Raw genomic sequence first — 22,742 nt, forward strand, 5'->3', positions numbered from 1 at the left:
AGCAGATTCACATTTTTTTTAAACCTCAAATGGATTGATAAACTATGACGTTTTTGTATTTAAACAATTTGATTTAAAAATAAAAACTTAAATTAGCATAAATCTAGCATCTAAGCAACTCTATCTTTGAAATGCTTATGTTTTGTGGTTTTGGAAGATAGAATAAAACATCATCTAATGTTATTCCCACGTTATTCCCATGTTATTTAAGGTAAAGCTGTGTATTGCCTTACTGAGGACACAGGCTTTGTCTGGGAGAAACTTGTGTGAGAAGTGTTCCTCTACTACAAAGGGTCACAGTGCCACCTTGTGAGTCAGACTGGAATAAAACAGATCTCCCATCAGTGAACGTTGGACTTGAGGCTTTGTCATGAGCCTATTCAATGAAACTGGTTTTTAAGGCCCTGCTGTAGTACAGTTTAAATGTAAGCAGCCACTTGAGGACTGAAACTAGTCCCAAATAGACTTTAGGATTAAAAACTAAGTTTCTGTGTCAAATCAAGGGTAGTGTACATTTCCTTCTTATTTTTTCAAGTTTGTATTACAGCAAAGACAGTTAATACAGAAGGCCACCACTCAAAGTCTGTGACTTATCTGAAGGGACACTCCACTAACTCCTTAAAATGTTGTTGTACAGCAGATGGGGATCAGTGCACAGTCCGGCACATTCAAAAGAACAATGCACCAGTTTGGGTTACGGGCTCCCAGGCCTCTGGATCGTGTTCATTGTGTGGAACCATAATTCTAAATGTTAATATCCATTCTATTTTTTTGCTAAAACTATATTTACATCACTGTTAGAATGTTGAGGTGGTAATGATATTAATAATGTACATGTTTGAATATGCACACTATTGTTACTCTGTGTTTTTACGTCTCACACGACGTAAAACAATAGAGATTATTTTATTTCCCTCAAAGCAAGTATGTGTCTGCTCGACATTGTGTGTGTTTGTGCGTGTGTGTGTGTGTGTGTGTGTGTTGGTGTGTGTGTGTGTGTGTGTGGTGTTTGTTTGTCCTGTGACAAGTTCAAACTACCATCAGGTCAATCAGAAGTGTATCAGAGTGGGTTTGGGAATGTGCACAGGTACAGATCTTGTTTTTTAACTTGAAATAAATCGATTCTCTCACACTAACCAAGCTGTGGAAACCTGCATCATCCCAATCCAAAGCTTGCCAAACTGGATTCAAACAATTCAATTCCCCAAGGCACAAACTACACATGCCTCTACTTGCTTCACTATCAGGGGTGTGTGTGTGTGTGTGTGTGTGTGTGTGTGTGTGTGTGTTTGTAGGTCCAGTAGTTTAAAATAATGTAAACAAGGAAGTCACCTCCCAAACAGCAGGAACCTTCCTCTGCGGTCAGGTTTGGCGTCTGTCACGTCTCCCGTCGCCTCCTCCTCCTCCACCTCCTCCTCTGGTCCATCTTCCAGTCCGGTGGTCTCCGGGGGTCCTGCAGCCATCTGCGGTCACATCACGTTTTAAGCTTCAACGCTGGTTTACAAACAACTGCGCTGAGGCTAACGTGGTTTTAACGCATTATTTATTACTACCCAGCCACATTAAGAGTAAGCGAGTAACTCACCTGAGGTCTATGTCGCACCTAACTTTGCTAGCTGAGCTGTTTTTTTACCTGAGAAAACACAAGTCGGTTCGAGCCAAGACTCGCTCGCTTGAACTCAAAACACTTTGTCATGAACTCACGTTGTTGTTTGTGTTGTGTTGAGGAGCTGTGGTGTAAAAATCAGTAGGTTTTAGGTTCCGTCTTCGCGGTTGTCTTCGAGTTTCTGTTCCCGAAAAACTTGAGAAAGCGAAAGTACTTCACGTCTCTGCGTCATTACGTCAGAGCCCGGGGCTGCCAGGTGTCCCTGTTAAAAGCAGCACTGTGTCCCTGTCACTGAGCAACAGCGCCCTCTGCCGGCACGTGTGGTAATGACTTCCGTCGGGATCCACGTTAAAAACAATTAGGAAATGCAACGGGACAGTAGATATTACCCACAATCCCCGGTTTCCGGAAGCAAAACACCTGCCACAGTGACAAATACACTAAATCTGTTCAGAAGATGTATTTCCTTGGAGACTTCTGTAATAACCATGATGTAGAAGAATGAAATTTAAACTTTTATTCATATCCACTGTGTACAATATTCAATATATATATATATATAAAGCTTACACAATAATAAAACAAAGCTAAGTATAGTAACTTTTGAGTTCTTGTTGAATCTTTCAGAGTGACGCTGTTTTAAATCTTTGTTCACATGGAGATGTGCTGTTCTATGTAATAGACTGGCAGGTGTTTCTATTATTTAGTCCACCCCATTCATCATAATGAGAGTTGGCTAAATAATAGAAACACTCCTCGGTGCCACGTAAGTGACTTTATCTGCTCTACAACTCACACCTTCTCAAATCATCAATGAATCAACACCTTCCTAAAACACTAGTGTTACTCACCTATTTCTTCTGGTCAGATGCCAGAAGTTGAACTCGCTGTCCAACTCAGGATCATTACTCATACGCAGTGACATCTGAACTCTCTGTCACTCTGTCTCTCTCTCTCTCTCTCTCTCCTCCTGCAGACCAGACAGCTGGGCTCAGCCAGCCCTCCACCGGGATGGGGCATGGGAGGGGGTTGGTCCATCACAGGACATGGTGTCAAGTAAGAGCCAGTGACAGACTTTCACAGTCACAGAGCTACTTTTACCAGCATCAGAGACACACGACTGCCGAGGAGTCACTGCCTGATCCTCCGCTTAACTTCTGTTTGCCTGCGTGTGTGACAGGGAATTCACACTAGTTCCCTTTTTTTTGTTTGATATTTTTTTGTTCTGAAGGCTTTTGGGCAAAAGGACAAGCATTCATCATGCAGTCCTGTGCCAGGTGTAGGTTTGTGGTGTACCCAGCTGAGAAGATCAACTGCATTGACCAGGTAACAGCCGAAGATCCTGAGAGGAGCGAGTGTCTGTGGATGTTTGTTGTGTGTTAAACTAATGTAGTTCGGGGACATTTGATCATGTCCGAAAAATGCAAACAACCGTAAAATACCAACATTTAAGTTACACTGAAAAGATAGTTTAATTATTTATTTTTACTTTAAAATACTTAATAATTGGTAACACATAACCATTTTTTCCCCCTCAAATTACAGTTACCAGTTGTGTTAAAATAGCATAAACTTGTATTTGAACAAAAAAGGAATTTCTCTGCTACCAAATGAAGTAAGTTTTTAAAAGTTGGTCCAACATTTTTCTTTTTTCAATCTACTTAACTATTTCTTTCAGTCAAATACAACACACAAAACATGTGTGTAAACTTTATTTGTTATGGATTGGAGCATCTCAAACTGGTCGAGACACTTTATCACTTTTACAGTGACATAAAATCTGCATTTGACAAGTCAGCGAGTCCATTTGGAAGAAGAGCTGTGATCGCTGCTGTTATTTTGGACCCAGTTAATTTAAAGTCTAAAATTGCCCGTCCAAGTTGTAGAGATTGTCTATTCTTTGCATGATACATTATACATTGACTGAGTGAAGCAATATGTAAAAAGTTTGAGATCAGAAGTTACGTTTTTCAATATGTGATTTTCTTTTGTCAGAATTGGCACAAAGCGTGTTTTCACTGCGACGTCTGTAAGATGGTCCTCACCGCCAATAACTTTGTCAGCCACAAGAAGCGGCCATACTGCTCTGTGTAAGTACACCTGAGGGTGGAAAAAAAAGCTGGGGCAAATTCCCCAAAAACTGATCAAAGATCGCATTTTTCTCTGGTACATATTCCCATAAACTCAAAATTGAGTATTTTAAAATGAAAACCATTTCCATATCTCTACACCTGCAGACACAATCCCAGGAACAACACATTCACCAGCGTCTACGAGACCCCGGTCAACATCAACGCAAAGAAGCAGAGCAAGGCGAGCAGTGAGGTAAGATGACGTCACACGTAAAAACACAGAAGCAACAACACGAGGTGAAACCTTTCGGCCTTGCTCCGAGTCAAGGCCGACATTAGTCACTGTTAAAGGCATGGGAGATCATTCATCATTGGTTGGTCACGACTGCAGGGATTACTGTGGACGCCTCTGTTCATAGCAGGCATTGTGTCGGTTTAGGTCATTGTGTTTTTTTTAAAAGAAGGCATTGATGGATGCGTTACAGCAGAATTTACATAAACCTGTATTTAAGTAAACTGATGTTATACTTTTTCATGGGCGCATTGTTATGAAATCGCCCAAAATATTTCAGGAACTGGATAATTCTGCCTTTTTCTATTTTCGTTCTATTAGCCTACTAACCCTCATATAGGCCGAAAGTTCAAGATTCGACCCTGTGTTCTTGTAAATGCCTCACTGCCTCCTTACGAGGAGGCCTGCTGCTCCGAGTCTGGGGTGACGGCAGCCGTGTGGAATGGAGAGCGCGGCTCGGGTTATTTCTGGGCCTGTGACTGAGGCGAGACAACCCCTCTGCTGAGCCCACTTTATGCCTCAGGCGGCTAAAATTATACGTCAGGACAAACAGACTCACATCCCTTCCTCTCCTCTGCCCGGCCACCTGCTGTCGTCCGTCTCCGTCTGTCTGCGTCCACGAGGTCATGCAATGCCTGTGTGCTTATGTTGGCAGCAGGCGAGCAAGCTCATCAGGCTACTGTTGTCAGCCACTGGAGGGAAATAAGACTGAGCTTTAGGTGAATTAAACCATGTTAGTTTACAGGCCATGCTTTTGTTTTTATTACTTTTTAAGCACGTTTCATTGAGTTTAAAATTTTTGCCTCAGGATGTTGAACATATTTCAACATCCTGTTTATCATCTTTAGCATTGATGCTCCAGAGAAAACCCTCATCATCTGGGTTACCCCCCCTGCGATAAAGCTGATCTCATATACATCTTCAGGATCATCAGCAAACAGCTCAGAGTTTCATCACTTATTGCTCCATGCTGGATCTTTCCTCGCAGCTTCATCTTGATTAAAGCTCAGTTATTAATAACAGCGCTCTAATATTATCTCTTTAAGCATGAGGTCTGATTACATAAGAACAGAGTGATTGGAGTCAAGGTCTTATTAGTCCAGGCCGGCTGTTTTTTTTACCCGTTTGAATTGTGTGCATCCCACCACCAAACTGGTTGCTGCAGAGTATACCGCTGCTGTCGAGCATGTACGTGTGCAAATGTGTGCTGGTCTTGGCTTAATGCTTTTCGTCTGTGTGCACTTGTAGCTGAAGTATCGTGAAGATGGCGAGCGCTTTATGTCCACCTTCCACTGTGACACGAGGTCTGTGGAGCTGGAGAAGGCTCTGCTAGCCAAACAGATGGCCAGCCAGGTGAGCTCCCAGTAGAGCAACTGGCCTCTTACACGTAGTTAAAGAGAGTTCCCACCACAAATCTTTACATTACTCAGAAAACTAGAATGGCACTAAGTAGAGTGCAAACCTCCACCAATGCCCAACAGTTCACATTTAAAATTCCATTATTTTTATTTGTACCTTCACCAAATCTTAAAATATCATTCCACTAAACATACCAATATTTTTTCCCATCAAGATCCATGAATTAAGATCTGCCCCCTGATTCAGATCTGCACAAAAATGTGCGCACAATCAAACAAACCAACAGACAGGGGTGAAAACATAACCTCTTTGGTGGAGGCAATAAAAATTAGTTCCTTTATTTTGACTTATCAGTAATATACTTATCATATAATATTTGTTACTTATTATCAGTAATATACAAAGCAAACTTACCTACTCATAATGCCCAGTATCCTTCTACTTTGCAAATGACACATAAGAGTGTGAAATTATCATAGATATAGAAAGAATCCGAAAGTGTAGGATTTCAGCGATCATGGAATACAGTGTTTCCCCCTCTTCTGTGTGGTATAGGATTAGTATATGGTCAGTTGTTAGGTTAATGCTGACAACTAAAGAAGTACTCAGGGTTAGATGGTTGATTTAACAAGCTACAACTTGACCCTGTGAATATCTGATATTGATCCGGTTTGTTTTTTAACCTCCCGACAGACCTTTCAGTCTCAGTCTGAGTTCTCACAGCAGCAGACGTGGTATTCAGGCACGGTGAGCAGCCAGGATATAGTGACCATGTCTCAGGAACAGAAGGCCCTCATGGATGTGAGTATTCCCTCAATTAGATTCATGATAATATTAATTTTCTTCCTTTCTTTTCATCATTAAAGAGGCAACTCTACCTCTAACTTATCTTTTTAAAATCTTGGTCAGAGAGCTATGTTTTTTGATGAGGCACTGGGTAAACTAGCCTCCCAGTGTCGGCCAAATGTCCTGACTAAGTTTGTTGGGTGACAGGTGAAGTTCTCTGAGGAGTATGAACAGTCGAAAGGAAAAGGAAGCTTCCCTGCCATGATCACACCAGGTTACGTGACGGCTAAGAATGCCAACACCTTGGCCAGTAGTGTAAGTGGAGAAGAGTTTGTTCATCAGTGGTCAGTGGGGACTCTGTGTGAAGTTCGATGAGCCGCATTCGAGTGTCCCTTTCTTTTTGTTTCTCTGCAGCTGGAATATAAAAAAGGACACGAGGAGAGAGTTTCAAAGTACACAACATTTGTTGACCCTCCAGAGGTGCTTCTGGCCAAGAAACAGGGGCAAATTGTCAGCGACGTAAGTCTTTCATTCAGCCTGTATTTGTGACTTGTGATGCTTTTTCAGTTTCTCTTTCTCTACTACGCTATATAGATTTTTTCATGTATGTAAAAGGTCTGTAAAGTTAAAACTAATCAGTCTCCTTTAAGCCTTTATGTTATTTGACTTGAGATCATTATGAAACAAAAGCTTTTGGTCAGTTGCAACAGTTAATCCTGTTTCCCTGAATCGTTGCTTCTCTTCCCGCAGTATGCCTACACTGAAGAGTATGAGCAGCAGAGAGGCAAGGGCAGTTTCCCTGCACATCTTACACCAGGATACATGATGTCAAAGAAGGCCTCTGAGCAGGCCAGTGATGTAAGTCGCAAAATAAATAAACACTGCTACATAGCTTGGATCATTGGTTTACAGCAGATAATAATTTAGTTTTTTTACATCCAACCAGATTAAGTATCGGCAGGTGTACGAACAGGAGATGAAGGGGAAAGCCAGCACTGAGGCTGGAGTAGCTGAGTCAGCTCACGCCAGGGAAAACGCAGAGAACTTCAGCCAGGTAAGGAAGTGATTGAACCTGTTTTTCACCTCAGTCTATTTCCGAAAATAGTTTACTGGGCTTTCTGAATAGCATTTATTACTTATATGTTGTGGACTACGTGTGATTGATTATTTTACGTGCTCTCCTGTTCGCAGATTGCATACACTGAAGGGTACGAGCAGCAGCGAGGCAAAGGCAGCTTCCCTGCGATGATCACTCCTGGTTATTGTCTGGCAAAAAAGGCCCAGGAGAATGCGAGTAATGTGAGTTTCAGCTTCACCGACACACAATAGATCCTTGACAAGAAGTCACTGTTGTCGAGGCTGGTGCGTGTGAACTCCTGCACACTGGGAGATTAAGTGTACCCAGGATCAGTTGTGAACTGGAAACACGTCGAGTGTCAGAGCTGCAGCTTCTGGCCTTGTCGTCACTGGGCAGAATAAATGAGGGACAACAATGACAAGACGTCCCCATGTTGTCATGCTTTAAACTCTCCACCCCGACAGAATTAGACTCTGTGTGTGTGTGTGTGTTGCTAATCTCCTGATCCTGCAGTAACACTATATGTTGTCCTCCTATTGTGTACGCACTAAATCATTGTTTACCCCCTTTGCAGCTGAAGTATAGAAAGGACCTCAGCAAGATGAAGGGCACCTCGCACTTCCAAAGTCTGACATCCGAGGACAATCTGGCTCTGATGAGCGCCCGAAAGATCAACAAGCTTGTCAGTGAGGTGAGTTTGTTATAGACTGTCAGACCCTCAAAGCAATAAACACCAGATCCTCACTTTAACGTCCTGTAACTCTGAGTCCTCCAGGAGGCTGCTTTTATAAATACTGTTAAATGTATGATAAAGTTTACGACAAAGCATTTCCACTAACAGATCCTGCTTCTCAGTGTGTGTGTGTGTGTGTGTGTTTGTGTGTGTAAGGTGTTAAGTTAAGTTAATTCATGTACATTTGTCTATTGTACAACATTATATGATGTTGCAAATGGGGCTGCCTCGATGAAGAAAACAGTATCGTCATCCTCATCGTCACCTTGATGTATGTATGTGTGTGTGTGTGTGTGTGTGTGTTTGTGTGTGTGTGCGTGTGTGTGTGTTCTAATATTGCACATACTGAGTCAGAGTCCTGCAGACATGTAGCCACTCAATCTACATTTTCAGCATGTCTGACATGCCTGTCCGGTGGGGTTACAGCTCACCTCCAAGGTTGTGGGGCTTCCATGACATAATTCAAACTCAACGTTGCTTTTCTTATTTTTACTTGACAAATCCCCCCCCCCCCCCCTCCCCGCGTAGTATTTCCAGTGTCATGCTGGTGTCCTCGTTAAGCTCAGAAAGGCGTCATTAGTATTTCAGCTTTGCTCTGCTGACTCTTGAGTTATGATGGATTCGGCGACGGTGACTGATTAGTTGCATGCACTTGTAGAATGTATATTTAGCACATAACATGCAATGGAACGACTGGCGGCTCTGTGCCATGAGGGATTAGCACTGAAAAATGTTACAAAGCTCAAACACCATCCATCTTTTTCTACCTTCAAATAGCAGCTTCCAGTTTAGTGTCGTGGTTCACTGACTTGGAATGAGGAGAATGTTTCCTCTTTCATTCTCACTCCTCACCCCGGACACCTGTGACTGATAGTCGCAGCTTCAATGGGCAGAATCCGGCTCAGGGACTTAAAGAGTGATGCTGAACTGTAGATCACTTTAAGAGACCTTTAAAAACCAGGGGTTATCTCCAGTATTCAGCGAAGAAACGGATTCTAAACAGAGTTTGGTGTGATTGGTATAGCGGCTGTTACGCTAATTCAGAAAGCCGGGGATCATGGGTAAAATTAGTGGGACTACCCAGTCGGCTTTGTTTTTTTAAGCCCAAAATAATTAATCACCACGTGTGACTGCAGAGGGCGCTGTTAAACGTAAAATTACGTAGTGTTGCTTTATTTTGATGTATTTTTGGAACAGGTGGAGTATAAGAAGGACCTGGAGAACACCAAAGGTCACAGCATCAATTTCTGTGACACGCCACAGTTTCATAATGTTGCTAAAGTCGCCAAGTTCACCAGTGACGTAAGTTTTCCTTTCACAATTATGCAGCAAGACAACACAACGTCAATGAACATAACTTGTTTGCCACTTTTTCCAGTGGAGAGTTTTGGATGCTCATTTGCTTTCTTCCATCTTTCTGCATCGTTGACAGAACAAGTACAAAGAGAAGTACATCAGTGATATGAAGGGACACTACGCAGAGTCCGGCATTGATAAGACGACCATGCACGCTATAAAGGCCAGGAAATTGGCGAGTGATGTAAGTTTGTCAATAGTTATTCAAATCATTCTAATTGATTAAACACTAAAATACAAACCAAATTAAATATTGCATTCATTATTTGCATATATACTTACTTTTCCATTAGGTTGATAAGAGCTTTTTTATAAAACCAGTGATTTCAAAGATATCATCTTCTTGTATGTTGTAGATTTCTTACAAACAAGGCTGTGAACAGGAGCAGGGTGAATACAACTACCCAGCCACCCTCACACCAGGCTACCAAAGCCAAAGGAAGCTCGACCCCCTGAAAGACGTGAGTTCACCTCAACTGTCCTTTTTTCTAGTAAAAATATATTATAGAAACTTATTTTTGGTTTATTACAAATGTTTCTTTCCTTCGTGGCTGCAGAAGAACTACAGGCAACACATCGACCAGGTCAAGTACAAGTCAGTGACGGACACGCCTGAGATTGTTCTGGCCAGAAAAAACGCTCAGCTCGTCAGCAAGGTGAGTAAAACTATTATGAAAACAAGCAGTTTGATTAACAACCCCCCTCCTCAGTACTTTTCAGCTGCACACTGTACGTATGAGCCCTGAGCTGACTCTGCCTCCTGTGTCCTGTAGCTGAATTACAAAGCAGGCTATGAGAAGACGAAGCACCAGTACACACTGTCCCAGGATCTGCCCCAAATCAAAAACGCCAAAGCCAACGCGGCTCTGTGCAGCGGTGTAAGTTAAAAGCCGCCTTCTGACACTCGCATGCAAAGGCCTGTATTCACACTAATTCACATATAATCACAACAAGGTACTTCTCCTAAATCTGACACTCCACACTCATCTCTCCAGATTAAATATAAAGAGGAGTGGGAGAAGTCCAAGTCCAAGGCCTGCGACATCGGCAATGAAGACCTGAGCGTCAGAGCGGCCAAAGCGTCCCGAGACCTCGCCAGTGATGTAAGCAAACACACACTCCTCTCCACTACAAGCAGATATAATCTGACGGGGGTTGGGCCCCAAGCTAACTGGGTTTAATCGGGTGTAATAGCCGGCAAATTAAATTAAGTCCGGCCGGCATGTGTTTCAGATTAAATACAAAGAGAGCTACATGAAGAACAAGGACCAGGCAGTGGGGTTCAACATGAGCGACTCCAAGACTCTGCACTCGCTTCAAGTGGCCAAGATGAGCAGCAACGTGAGTTCACTTCATCGGGGATCACAGGAAGGTACAGGATGGTCACACTCAATTTGATCTTTTATCATTCATCACCTCAGATTGAGTACAAGAAGGGCTCCAAGGAGAGCCAGGGCCAGTACACGCTTCCAATGGACATGATCAACCTGAGCCACGCCAAGAAGGCTCAGGCCCTCGCCAGCGACCTGGAGTATCGCACAAAGCTCCACGACTACACCGTCATGCCGGACGACATCAAGGTCCAGCAGGCGAAAAAGGCTTATTCTCTGCAGAGCGAGGTAAGAGTCGGGAGGAAGGGATGAACCCCAGTAATTTATATCACTGATGGTAAACATCATCAGTTTAATGACTCTTTTCATCCTTTGCTCTGCAGAACCAGTATCGCTCAGACCTGAACTGGATGAAGGGGGTGGGCTGGGATGGCGAAGGATGTATGAACATAGCCCAGGCCAAGAAAGCTGGAGATCAGCTCACTGATGTAAGTACAATTATCACCCGCATGTACTTATTAATGTAATAGACAGACTGTTTATCTACCGTTTTGTCCTCTTTCAGACTAAATATCGTCAGAAGGCCGACAGCATCAGGTTCACCCATGTGGCGGACGACCTCTCCATCAAACATGCCAAGAAGAGCCAAGAGCTGCAGAGCGACGTAAGGTTTCACTTCAGAGCTGCACATCCAAGTCATGTCCAGCTACTCATGGTGCACGATCACTTTATATATATATATACAGTATCTATATATATCTGTGTCTGATTTCCAGCTGGTGTACAAAGCCAACACGGAGCAGATGATGCACCAGTACACCATGAAGAATGACGAGCCGCTGTTCCTACAAGCAAAGGCGAACGCTAGCCTCCTCAGTGGGGTAAGACCGGCAAATACAAGAGCTTCTTTGTGTAGAAAGAGTTTAAATATATAAATCTCATTGCTTAAGACACTATTTTGGAAACAATTCCTAATTCCATAATTATCAAAATAGCTGAGAACGGCTAAGAAAATCTATCTTCCTATTTGTAAAACATCTGATGATCAGTTTTTCTAAATATCATGGCGTTACCTTGTGGACTGAAAATGTTTATTTATTGGATTCCTCTGTTCATGGCTTTAGTGTTCCCATGAGGCACAAAATAAAGTTCATTAACCGAGGACTCAGTCCATCAATTACAAATTAGGACAATTAGATTAGTTCTGAAAATCCACTTTATCTGTTTTGGGGTTTAAGTGGCTTTGGTTCTTTAGATCTGATTTCGACACAATAAAGCTTATTCATGAGCAATTTGCTTCGCATGTGGCAATTTACTGAACAACTTCACACAACTATGTGTTTAAAAAGTACTTTGCCTTCTCGGAAAGGAGATACAAATACTAAAAAGACACATCCATAAAAATACCTTTTCATTTATTTTACAAAACAATTTAGTCCCATATATTAACAAAAGCTGTGCTGGGCTTTGTAATTGAGGAATCAAAAAGTACCATTGTATTAAGTTCATAATAAAATGGGTTTTAAGCTTAAGTCTGGGGAAAATATGACTTTACAAATAATAAATAATTTACTGTACATGCTCGGTGACTCTGAATTTATTTTTCTAGAAAGTGTACAAGAGCAAATGGGAGAAGCAGAGAGAAAAAGGCTTTGAGCTGCGTCTGGACTCTCTCTCTATTCTCACCGCCAGAGCCAAGAGCGACCTGGCCAGTGACGTGAGTTATTCAAATGAAATGCTCTGTACCTATAAAATTGCCCTGAGGAGAATTCTTTATTTTACTGATGCAATAGGGTATTTTCTACTTTTAAACAGGAATTTTGCAGTTCAGTACATAACCAAAGAAGAAAACATGCATTTTGGTTGGACTGTTAATATTGTTAATGTCCGTTCGCAGGTCAAATACAGGGAGAAATATGAGAAGAACAAAGGCAAGGTGATCGGTATTAAGTCGGTCAGTGACGACTCTCAGATGGCCCATTCTGCTCTGGCCACCAAACTGCAGAGCGGCCAATACTACAAGAAAAACTACGAGGACACAAAGACCAAATACAAGTGAGTTAAACAACTCTCCAATCTTCATCTCTCACACTCGTCTTCATCTGATCACCAGGTGAATAAAGTTATAGTGTGTAAGATGAATATCTGAGCGCTCGAGCAGGGAAATTCTTATTTGAGGCAGGTTTAAAGAAAAAGCAGACAAAGGTGTGACGTGGTTGGTCCACATCGAAGTGTCACAAATCCACTTAGTGTGAATGGATTGGTCATTAACGAGATCATTAAGACCTCATTTTCTGTCTGTGCTCTGAGTGTCCTCGAACCTCCAAGTGCCTCAGAAAATCATAAACATCTTAAATAACAGGCAACTTTATTCTAAATGTTATATCTGAATTATTAACTGATTTATTAATCCGATTGGAAATGGCCACAGGAATCAAACCGCTCTCATCAGCACATAAGCAGCTAAACTCCTCACTTGATGAATTGAATCTCCTCCTCAGTGTTTCTCTGGACATGCTGAACATCAGCCACGCCAAGAAGGCTCAAGACCTGGCGACCGAGACCAACTACAGGACGTTCCTCCACGACTACACTACGCTGCCCACGGACATGAACGTGGCCTGGGCTAAGAAAGCCTACGGACTGCAGAGCGATGTAAGTCTCATCGTTTGACGTTCGAGCAACAGCTTCTTTTATGGCGATTTATCTCGTGGAAATTGGCGCTTGAGATTGAAAAGGCTCTCTGGTGAATGCGTGTCTTCAGAAACTGTACAGGTCCGATCTGAACTGGATGAAGGGCGTTGGCTGGGAGGCCTCGCAGTCTCTGGACGTCCAGCAGGCGAAGAAGGCCGGAGCGCTCGTCAGCGAGGTAACCTCCGACCCCGTCACCCAGCATGCATTGGTGAAATCAGCCCCGAAAGCGATGGGGTGTGATACACGGTTAAGCACTTACCCTCAGCCCTGTATGATTGAAGTGTTAATAACTATGATAAGTATGTGGCGAAGTTAGCGCAGAGAAAGTGATTGTGCAACATGTCGCATATCTAGGTTTACAGCTGAGGTCAGAATGTATTTAAAGAGCCGCGGATCATTCAAGTTCTCTGGAAACTGGGTCAAGTGTGTGGACGAGGCCGCAGCTCTGACACGAGGCCGGACTGAATATAGATTCCACTTCGTTCATTTTGAATTCAGTTTCCCTTTTTACCACATTTATTCAGTTCCTGGGTCCGTGCAGTTTTTTCAGAAAGGCAGATGAGGTAACGCAGGGGGGCCGGGACGCCTCAGTTATTCGGGCCCTCCAGACCATCAGAAGGGAAAGCTGTGAGGCATCTCCATTAAGCCGAGTGTCCGGTTTCCTTTAAAGCTTGTTGGTCTGCAGATATTCCCGCCGCACAATGTCCACACAGGAAACCAGCAGCTGTGCTACAGAAACCTCCCAACCCCCGAAAAACACATCTAATTATAATCAGTTCCTATTTAACTCATTTAAAAGGAGAAAACATTGTATTTTTGAGATGAGATAACTGATGTCTAATAATAATTTAGCCTAAATGAATATAATGAAATCCCATAATGTTCCCTGACCTGTTCCCACTTACATTTGAAATGTATAAATGTGTTTTAAAATCTGACACCTCTCTTTTCCTAAACATCTATGTTTAAATGCTCGCAACCGATATATAAAGATTTATACGTGACCTATCTGGTGTGGACTTTGTAACACCAGGCTCTATTCATAACCCTCTCATAAGCAGCCACTTATTTTAAGGGTGGTTCCGCTCAGCGCCCCCCAACATCAGACCCTGAAACGACAGAGGGAACACGAATAGAATCAGAGCCTCAAGTTCATCCTGTCTCTACGTGTCTATGCATGTACGTCTCTATAATTAAAGTACAAGCTGACCTGCTAACTTTCAATTTCTTTCAATTTGATGCATATTTTTTATAGTTTGTGATAGCGCCAGTTTTTGACTTTCTTTATTCCTCAAGCTGGTATTTTATTTTTGTCCTGTAGAAAAAGTACCGCCAGGACGCGAGCGCTGTGAAGTTCACCAGTGTCGAAAACACCCCAGAGATGGTCCAAGCCAAACTCAGCAACAAACTGGCCATTGATGTAAGCTCAAATTTCATCTGTGCTCTAAGTCATTTAAATCTTATGCAGGGTGGCGCGGGGGTGCAGCGGGCAGCACTGTCACCTCACAGAAAGAAGGGTCCAGGTCTGAGTCTCGGCTCTTCCTGGGTCAAGTGTACATGTCACTCAGGCAGATTGGGGTCAGGGTCATTGGAAACTCCAGATTGATCATAAGTGTTAATGGTTGTTCGTCTGGAGCCAAACGCCACACAGAAAGACCCCAGTAAAAACCAGTTGAACTGTGAGCTGACCATCATCAACAATAGATTATAATCTGACAACATCTGCTTTCTCCCTTTACAGAGGTTGTACAGGGAGAAGGGGGAAAACCTGAAGCACAACTACACCCTCAGTGGAGAGCTGCCTGAGATGGTGCAGGCCAAACTCAACGCCATGAACATCAGCGAGGTAAAAGACGACACGTTTTTTTTAAACTAACACTTACACAAGGTGTGTTACTATGTGGAACTGACTCTATTGATGTCTGTGTGTGTTTTCAGAGCCGCTACAAGGAGTCGTGGACTAAGATACGCGACGGTGGCTACAAGCTGCGTCTGGATGCCATCCCTTTCCAATCTGCCAGAGTATCTGGGGATATCCTCAGTGATGTGAGAACTTATTAGATAAACATCATTTTTACCACGGCTTGAAAAGCAAACTTCTCTTTTCGTCATTTCTAATCGTTTATTTTCCTACATCACCTTTCATATTAGGTTATACAGATCTTAGCGATGTGGACTTAATAGATAGTTAAAGAAATTACACAGGCAACATCTTCGACATTTTTTAAACGTCTCACTTTACTAAGTTTGTGTCATTGTTGTGTCATTTCAGCAAAAGTACAGAGGGGAATTTGAGAGGACGAAAGGGAAGATGATCGGGCTGAAGGGGCTGCAGGATGACATGAACATGGCTCACTCGGTCCAGGCCACCAAGCTGCAGAGTGATGTGAGTTCTTGCTCTGACTTAACTGACAATATTGAGAAAGAGCAGCGACGCCAACAAATAACAAACAAATAACTGTGTGTTATCCGATCGTCTCTCCCAGATTAAATACAGGCAGGATTCAGCGAAGGAGCGCTCAAAGTTTCATCTGCCCATGGACATGATGGAGGTGGCCCACGCCAAAAAGGCTCAGTCGCTGGTCAGCGATCAGGACTACAGACTCACCCTGCATCAGTACACGTCTCTGCCTGACGACATGAAGGTGCTGGCGGCCAAGAAAGCGTACGCTCTGCAGAGCGAGGTGAGAGGGGCGGAACGGGACATTAGACTCAAATGTTTAAAAAAATTGGTCTAAAATTGTCTCAAGATCTTCTTAGTTTCATAGGTTTTAATTGTATTGTTGAATTTGACATTTGAATAGTTTTTCTTATTGTTAAGAAATGTGTTTTTGTGATGTTCGCGTCTGTCGCAGAAAGTGTACCGCTCCGACCTGAACTACCTGCGCGGTGCAGCCTGGATCGCCACAGGGGCCGTGCAGATCGAAGGCTCCAAGAGGGCCTCAGACCTCATCAGTGATGTGAGACGTCCTCTGTGCTTTGTTTGTATTTGTGCACTTAATCAATGTTAGTGCACATCCGGCGCTATGAGCTGCCTGCCTGGTCCCAGTCTCCAGGACATTCTGTAATCTTGTCATATTTCTGGATTTTGACGAATAATCACCTTGTTCAGAATACAAGGTCTAAATCTAGATCTACTAAAACAAAACTGAGGGACTAACTTGGTTGTTTATTCTTCTGCCACAGAAAAAGTACCGTCAGCAGCCGTACAGCTTCAAGCACACGTCTGTCGCAGACTCTCCAGATATCGTCCACGCCAAACTCAGCGGACAGATCACAAATGAAGTGAGGAGCTTATCAGTTTTACTTCTTGTCTCGTAAACTTCTCCTATTTTGTCGTTTTGGATGACATATTCTGTTTGCTTCTCCCTCGCAGCGCTTGTACAAAGAGAAAAGTGTGAACGACCAACACAACTACACTTTAACATCTCAGGGCCCAGAGATCACACAGGCCAAGATCAACGCAGCCAACTTCAGCGAGGTACCGTTACTTCCTGTGACTCTAAAAAGACCGAACGACTTCGCTCCGAGGTTATTGACGATTTGCTCTTTGCCTTTCTGCTGCAGGTCAAGTACAGAGAGTCCTGGCACACGCTGAGGGCTCAGGGCTACAAACTCAGCATGCAGGACATCCCCTTCCAGGCTGCCAAGAGCTCCACAGGCATCGCCAGTGATGTGAGACACAAAGCTTGGGCTACACACCAAAATATTCATTGAAAATATCCAACTAAATAGCATGCGAAGAATGTAATACCACAATAAACGACAACCTTTAAAAACAGAATTTAATCGACACCCTCCTGAGTTTAAAACGTGTGCATCCTGTACTGGATTCTAACAGGAAGTGTAGCTGTTGCTTTGTGTTGGTCTAAAACTGAAGCTGCATCCTCCGCCTCTCCGCAGTACAAGTACAAACACAACCACGTGCTGGACAAAGGCAAACACATCGGCAGCAAAAGCGTCCTGGAAGACCCACTTCTCCTTCACTGCCTGCAGGCCGGTCGTCTGGCCAGCAACCAGGAGTACCGCAGGGACGCGCTGACCACCAGCGGTCAGTACCACCTCAACCCCGACATGATTCACCTGGTGACGGCTAAGAACGCCCAGTCGCTGGCCAGCGAGCAGGACTACAGGACGAGGCTGCACGAGTACACGGTGCTCCCGGATGACATGAAGGTCAAATGGGCCAAGAAGGCGTACGACCTGCAGAGCGAGGTGAGCGGACGAGATGCAGAGCGAGAAGATGAGAGACGATGCCAATAAGACAAACTGCTGACAAACGCTTTTTTGACTTGTGTCTAGAATCTCTACAAGTCGGACCTCAGCTTCATGAAAGGAGTGGCCTGGGACGGAGTGGGTGCACCTCAGATGGAGTCGGCCAAGAAAGCTGGAGATCTTATAAGTGATGTGAGTATGAGGGAAATTAAACAAAATAAATTGTGTCAACATTATATAGTGACTTAAAAGTCTCCGACAGAAGCTAATTCTTATATACATGCCTGTGGATGTAACTCAGCTAGAATTAAGTGATATAAAATATGACCAGAGAGCAAAAATATCTAAACATTTCTTATCACGTTTCATTTTTTTCAGTGTTAAAGTAATACTAATAGTCATCTACTGAGTAACTGTTACTCTTTCAGGTCTAAATCTAAAAGTCTTCGATGACTCAAGTCTCAACTGTTTCTATTTCCTGCTGTGAAAGTTTGTGTCTTTTTTCCTTCGTGCAGAAGAAGTATCGCCAGCTGCCGGACAGTCTGAAGTTCACCTCAGTGGCCGACTCTCCCGATATGGTCCATGCCAAGACGAGCTATCAACAGTGCAGTGAGGTACAGCACCAGCATCCGTGACAAATACAGGAACAACAATTGTCACTGTTATTCAAGCTGTATGTTGACGTCCTGCTTGTTTCTTCTCTCGACTGCAGAGGCTGTACAAAGCAGGGAAGGATGATGACATGCACAAATACACCTTACACTCAGACGATCCAGACTTTGTGAGAGCCAAGATTAACGCCCAGCAGATTAGTGATGTAAGTCGCTCCCAAGGATGCTTCTCACAATCCTAAATACAGGCAAAAATAAATCGACACGGGGAAAAAAAACAATGTCTCATTTCTTTACCCTTGAAGAAAGTGTACAAGGCGTCTGGGGAGCAGGTGAAGACGTTGGGCTACGACCTGAGGCTGGACGCCATTCCTTTCCAGACTGCCAAGGCCTCCAGAGAAATCGCCAGTGACGTGAGTTCAGTTTGTCACAAGATCTGAGTCGCAAATTAAGATTCCTCCGCTGTATATGCACCTTTTATTCATCTTATTCTGGCTCCTTGCACTTTCTGTGTAATACATCGACAGAAAGTCATTCCTGAGATTTATATTTACACATCCATTTTATTCCCTTTCTCCCTCCAACAGTTCCGTTACAAGGAGTCCCATCAGAAAGAGAAGGGCCAGCAGGTGGGGCTGCGCTGCGTGGAGGACGACCCCAAGATGGTGCATTCTCTGGCAGCCAGCAAACTCCAAAGCAACCTGGAGTACAAACGCCAGTCCAAGGAGGACCGAGGCCAGTACAAGATGCACGCCGACCAGCCCGAGTTCCTGATGGCCAAGAAGAGCCAGGCTCAGGCCAGCAACCTCACCTACCGCCACAAGCTCCACGACTACACCTGTGACGCCGAGCAGCTCAACGTCAAGCACGCCAAGCAGGCCTACAAGCTGCAGAGCGATGTAAGTCCTGGTGGAAGCGTGGACTGAAAATGGGCATAGACTCTACATACATGTTCATGCATACATTTCTTAGATCAATTCATTGTTTTTAAAGCTAAAAAGTTATAAAACACAACCTCAGAGCAAATTCTCCAGTTCTCCCAAACAGTTTAATTCATCCTATTAGAGAAGATGACTTTAAGTTGATATATGGCGAGAGGGTGACAGCACTGCATCCACGTACATGTATTTGTCCCTTCACCCGATTCGAGCCATGTGAGGTCGAACCCTCATTGTTGCTCCGTGTTGTTGTAGGTGAACTACAAATCCGACCAGATCAGAGGAGTGGGCTGGACCCCTCCCGGCTCCCACAAGGTCGAGCTCGCCCGCCGGGCTGCAGAGCTTGGATTTGCCGAGGGGGTCACCACTGAGGAGGCCATCGCAAAGTACCAGCACATGATGATGATGGTGAGAGACGGTGGATTTGTGTATATACGACACAGTGTGCATGCAGATAGGAGTGTTCCAGGAGAAAGGGGGGACCTTATGTTGGGCCGTGTTAGGTGGTTTACCGACCATGGTTTCATTGCGGCCTCCTCTACAGAAGCTATCATGGAATTTAATGAATCTCACAAAAATTGACGTGGTTGTGGTCTAATATAAATCCCCTGCTCAGCTCAGGGGCCCCTGGGGATGCTTACCTTCCCACCTCTGTTGCACCGCCCCTCTGTGCGAGTTTTCAAAATGAGATATAACACTTTCAGGTGCATCACCAGCAGCAGATGGAGGAAGAGCAGCAGCAGCAGCAGCAGCATCAGGCTTCAGAGCAGGTGGAGACGAGCGAGACGATCCAAAAGGGCATCAACATGGACGCCATGGAGGTGCTTCACGTGAACAGGAAGAAGACCATTCAGACGGTGCAGAAGAAGTCCTCCACCACCACAACCTCGTTCAAGTCCATGGAGAAGAAGTCCAGCGCCGCCTCGTCAGCCTCGTCGGCCGCCTTCCAGAACACAGTGAGGACGTCTCTGTCGTCCAGTGAAGCTGCTGCGATAGAAGACGCGTAGATCTGTCGCGTTTTTTGTACACGTTAGAGTTCGTTAAAGACGACCACTCTCAGGAGGTGTGGTGAACTTTTACTGAGTGTTTCTCTTGTTGGGTGATGTTTTGGTGAAATTACTTTCTGTAGTCTAGTTACATGAGATGCCAAACCAATGTCAAACACTGTAAGAGCAACAATTATCTGTGCAATATGGTTGAGATGATGAAGAAGGGGATTAAGCATGTTGAATCAGGACAGGCCTCGTCATGTATGTTATGAAAAGGACGGATAAAGTATGGAGTGAAATCAGAGTAGGAAAAAACAACTTTATTTTTCATTTAGGCAGCAGGTGACATGTGATCATGAACGTGCCTCCACAGACAGTTTACAGGTGAAGAATACAGATTGTTGTAAAGCAGAGGTGATACTGTGTTAAATGTTGGATGGAAAGTTTTCAGTTGCTTTTATTGAGAAAGTTTAGAAGAGGAAAAGGAGCTGGACCGGAGATTGCTGCAAGATGAGGAAAAAACGAATGCTGTAAGTTCAAATAGACGAGGCACAGACGCAGCCTTGTTGCAGCCAAGCAGTTTTCTCACAAGGTTTGATCATCTGGTGTACGTCGAGAGGGAGAAGTGCAGTCCTACTGAAATGATGTGTGATCTCCATTTTGTCTGGCAGGTTCCGCTTTGTGAGTTTATAACGGTGCCTCTTTTGACTCAAAGCTGGACTCAGAGTAAATGCTTGGTTTTATCGCTGATGAATTAAATTGTTTTTTCTCAGTTTTTTTTCATGCCAAACTAACCTTTCGTCTAATTTTCTTCCTAGGATTATAATATTTTCTGTAGAGAACATATAGCGTCAGATGCCCAAAATCTAACCTAAAAACATGTTTATACATAATATTGTTTGAATTTCATATTTATATATATATATATACAAATATATGTATTTAATTCTCATGCCGCACCACTATGAAGATACTCACGTGACAGGCAATCACGCCTCCCTTCAGAGTCCCTGCACACATCATGCTGTCGTCCAGTAAATCTCCATAGACAGGAGGTGTGCTTCATACCTTGTCAGATATCAGCAAAACACGAGCGTGCAACAGCTTTGCACTGAGCTTCTCTGAAAGTTGGAGAGAAAAGCTGAATTTTTATTGAGAAATAAATTGGCTGAGGAATGTGAAAAAAATGTAACTGGTTAGAAACTGTTGCAGTATTCAATCAGTACAAGTGTCAACGTTTCCCTGAAGAGGAAATGCATTAAAGGCTCTGTGTGTAGGAGTTAGTGGAGCAACTATATGTTTTAAAACTAAACCTTAGTATCCTGGATGTCGCCCAAAACTTGAAAACCCTATAAATCCAGTGTTTGGTTTGTCTGACTCCGGGGAAGAGATCCCTCTCCCAAAGCAGATATAAAGGATTCATTCTGAGGGAACAATCTAACAATGTTTCAGAGAACACATGACATCCAGCTTTAGATGCCCAAATTCTAACCTACATATCTATATATGTAATATTGTTTGAATTTCATATTTAAACATATAAACATATGTATTTAATTATCTTGCCGCGCCACTATGAAGATACTCACCTGACAGGGAGTCTTTGTCTCCATCCAGAGTCCCAGAGTCCCCTTTGTCTCCTCTGACCCCATCATGCTGTCATCCAGTAAATCTCCATAGACTTCAGGTGTTCTGCATTTCTTGTCAGATATCAGCAAAGCACGAGCCTTCAACAGCTTTGCACTGTACGACTCTGAAAGGTGGAGAGAGAAGCCGAAGTTTTATGGAGAAATATATTGGCTGAGGAATGTGAAGTTTTTTACTGGTTAGTAACTGTTGCAGTATTCAATCAATACAGGTTTCGAGGTTTTACTGAAGAGGAAATGCATTAGTGTGTAGGACTTAGTGGAGCAACAATGCGTTTTAAAACTAAAAAGTAGAATCGTGAATGTTGAATAAAACTTCAAAGCCCTATAGAGCCAGTGTTTGGTTTGTCTGACTCCGGGGAAGAGATCCCACTCCCAATGCAGATGTTAAGGATTCATTCTGAGGGAACAATCTAACAATGTTTCAGGTGTTTACATACTTATTAAAACATAATTCTTGTTATAATATTCAGTTTCTGCCAATATATCCATATAAATCCTGGATGAATATTTAATTACTGTTTTCGGTTGCTACCCATCCTGAGATGATACACTCGTGTCCAGCTGGGAACCTCCGATCTGGTAAACACAAGGTCCTCACATACTTTGTTTCCTTTGCACAGTAGGGACTGTCCATGACTTTGAGTTGAAGCAGAGCTGCACAAGACATGAGCACAAACGGTAAAGTGACATTAATCATTTCACCTAAAAACTCATCGAAATGGCTTTTCCATAAAACATAATTTTCCAATCTTTAAATCGTCATTATTATTTAAAAAATGTCATATTGTGACCTTCTGGGTGAAATAATATCAATAGAACTAAGTAATGACTCAAAGGTTTGGATATAAGCAATGAAATTAAACTACTAGAGTTGAATCATGACATCACTAATTAGATATGGTTTATGATTTATCTAGATTAAGAATTGACTCTATAGTTGAATGATGTGACAAACCAGTCATTGTATGCTGCTTTGGGCTCAAGTTTGTAGTCTTCATGTTTAATAATGTTTATGACCGGGATGATCTGATCC

General features: G+C 43.3%; 2 protein-coding genes across 2 annotated transcripts in view; one reads left to right on the forward strand and one right to left on the reverse strand.

Moving 5' to 3' along the window:
- casp7 (caspase 7, apoptosis-related cysteine peptidase) overlaps positions 1-1,880 on the reverse strand; it is a gene marked incomplete in the record, with an annotated part of 3,488 nt that extends 1,608 nt beyond the window's left edge. The window contains 2 exon segments of the mRNA XM_053414302.1: positions 1,411-1,463; positions 1,586-1,880. Coding sequence (XP_053270277.1) covers positions 1,411-1,463 — 53 coding nt within the window.
- Positions 1,881-2,355: 475 nt separating this feature from the next.
- nrap (nebulin-related anchoring protein) lies at positions 2,356-21,702 on the forward strand. Its single transcript, XM_053414297.1, has 44 exons — positions 2,356-2,662; positions 2,838-2,932; positions 3,602-3,696; positions 3,844-3,931; positions 5,219-5,323; positions 6,023-6,130; positions 6,323-6,430; positions 6,530-6,634; positions 6,866-6,973; positions 7,062-7,169; positions 7,307-7,414; positions 7,768-7,884; positions 9,124-9,228; positions 9,359-9,466; positions 9,639-9,743; positions 9,840-9,938; positions 10,056-10,160; positions 10,278-10,385; positions 10,516-10,623; positions 10,704-10,901; positions 10,997-11,101; positions 11,179-11,277; positions 11,390-11,494; positions 12,223-12,330; positions 12,511-12,668; positions 13,115-13,268; positions 13,378-13,482; positions 14,629-14,727; positions 15,049-15,153; positions 15,246-15,353; positions 15,580-15,693; positions 15,794-15,991; positions 16,163-16,267; positions 16,494-16,592; positions 16,684-16,788; positions 16,875-16,982; positions 17,211-17,522; positions 17,610-17,714; positions 18,038-18,136; positions 18,235-18,339; positions 18,439-18,546; positions 18,721-19,032; positions 19,327-19,479; positions 19,776-21,702. The coding sequence occupies exons 1-44, from the start codon at positions 2,653-2,655 to the stop codon at positions 20,076-20,078; spliced, it is 5,463 nt and encodes a 1,820-aa protein (XP_053270272.1). The 5' UTR covers positions 2,356-2,652; the 3' UTR covers positions 20,079-21,702.
- The last annotated feature ends 1,040 nt before the right edge of the window (positions 21,703-22,742 follow it).

The sequence above is a fragment of the Pleuronectes platessa genome, chromosome 21, assembly GCF_947347685.1.
Source record: "Pleuronectes platessa chromosome 21, fPlePla1.1, whole genome shotgun sequence".
Taxonomy (NCBI): domain Eukaryota; kingdom Metazoa; phylum Chordata; class Actinopteri; order Pleuronectiformes; family Pleuronectidae; genus Pleuronectes; species Pleuronectes platessa.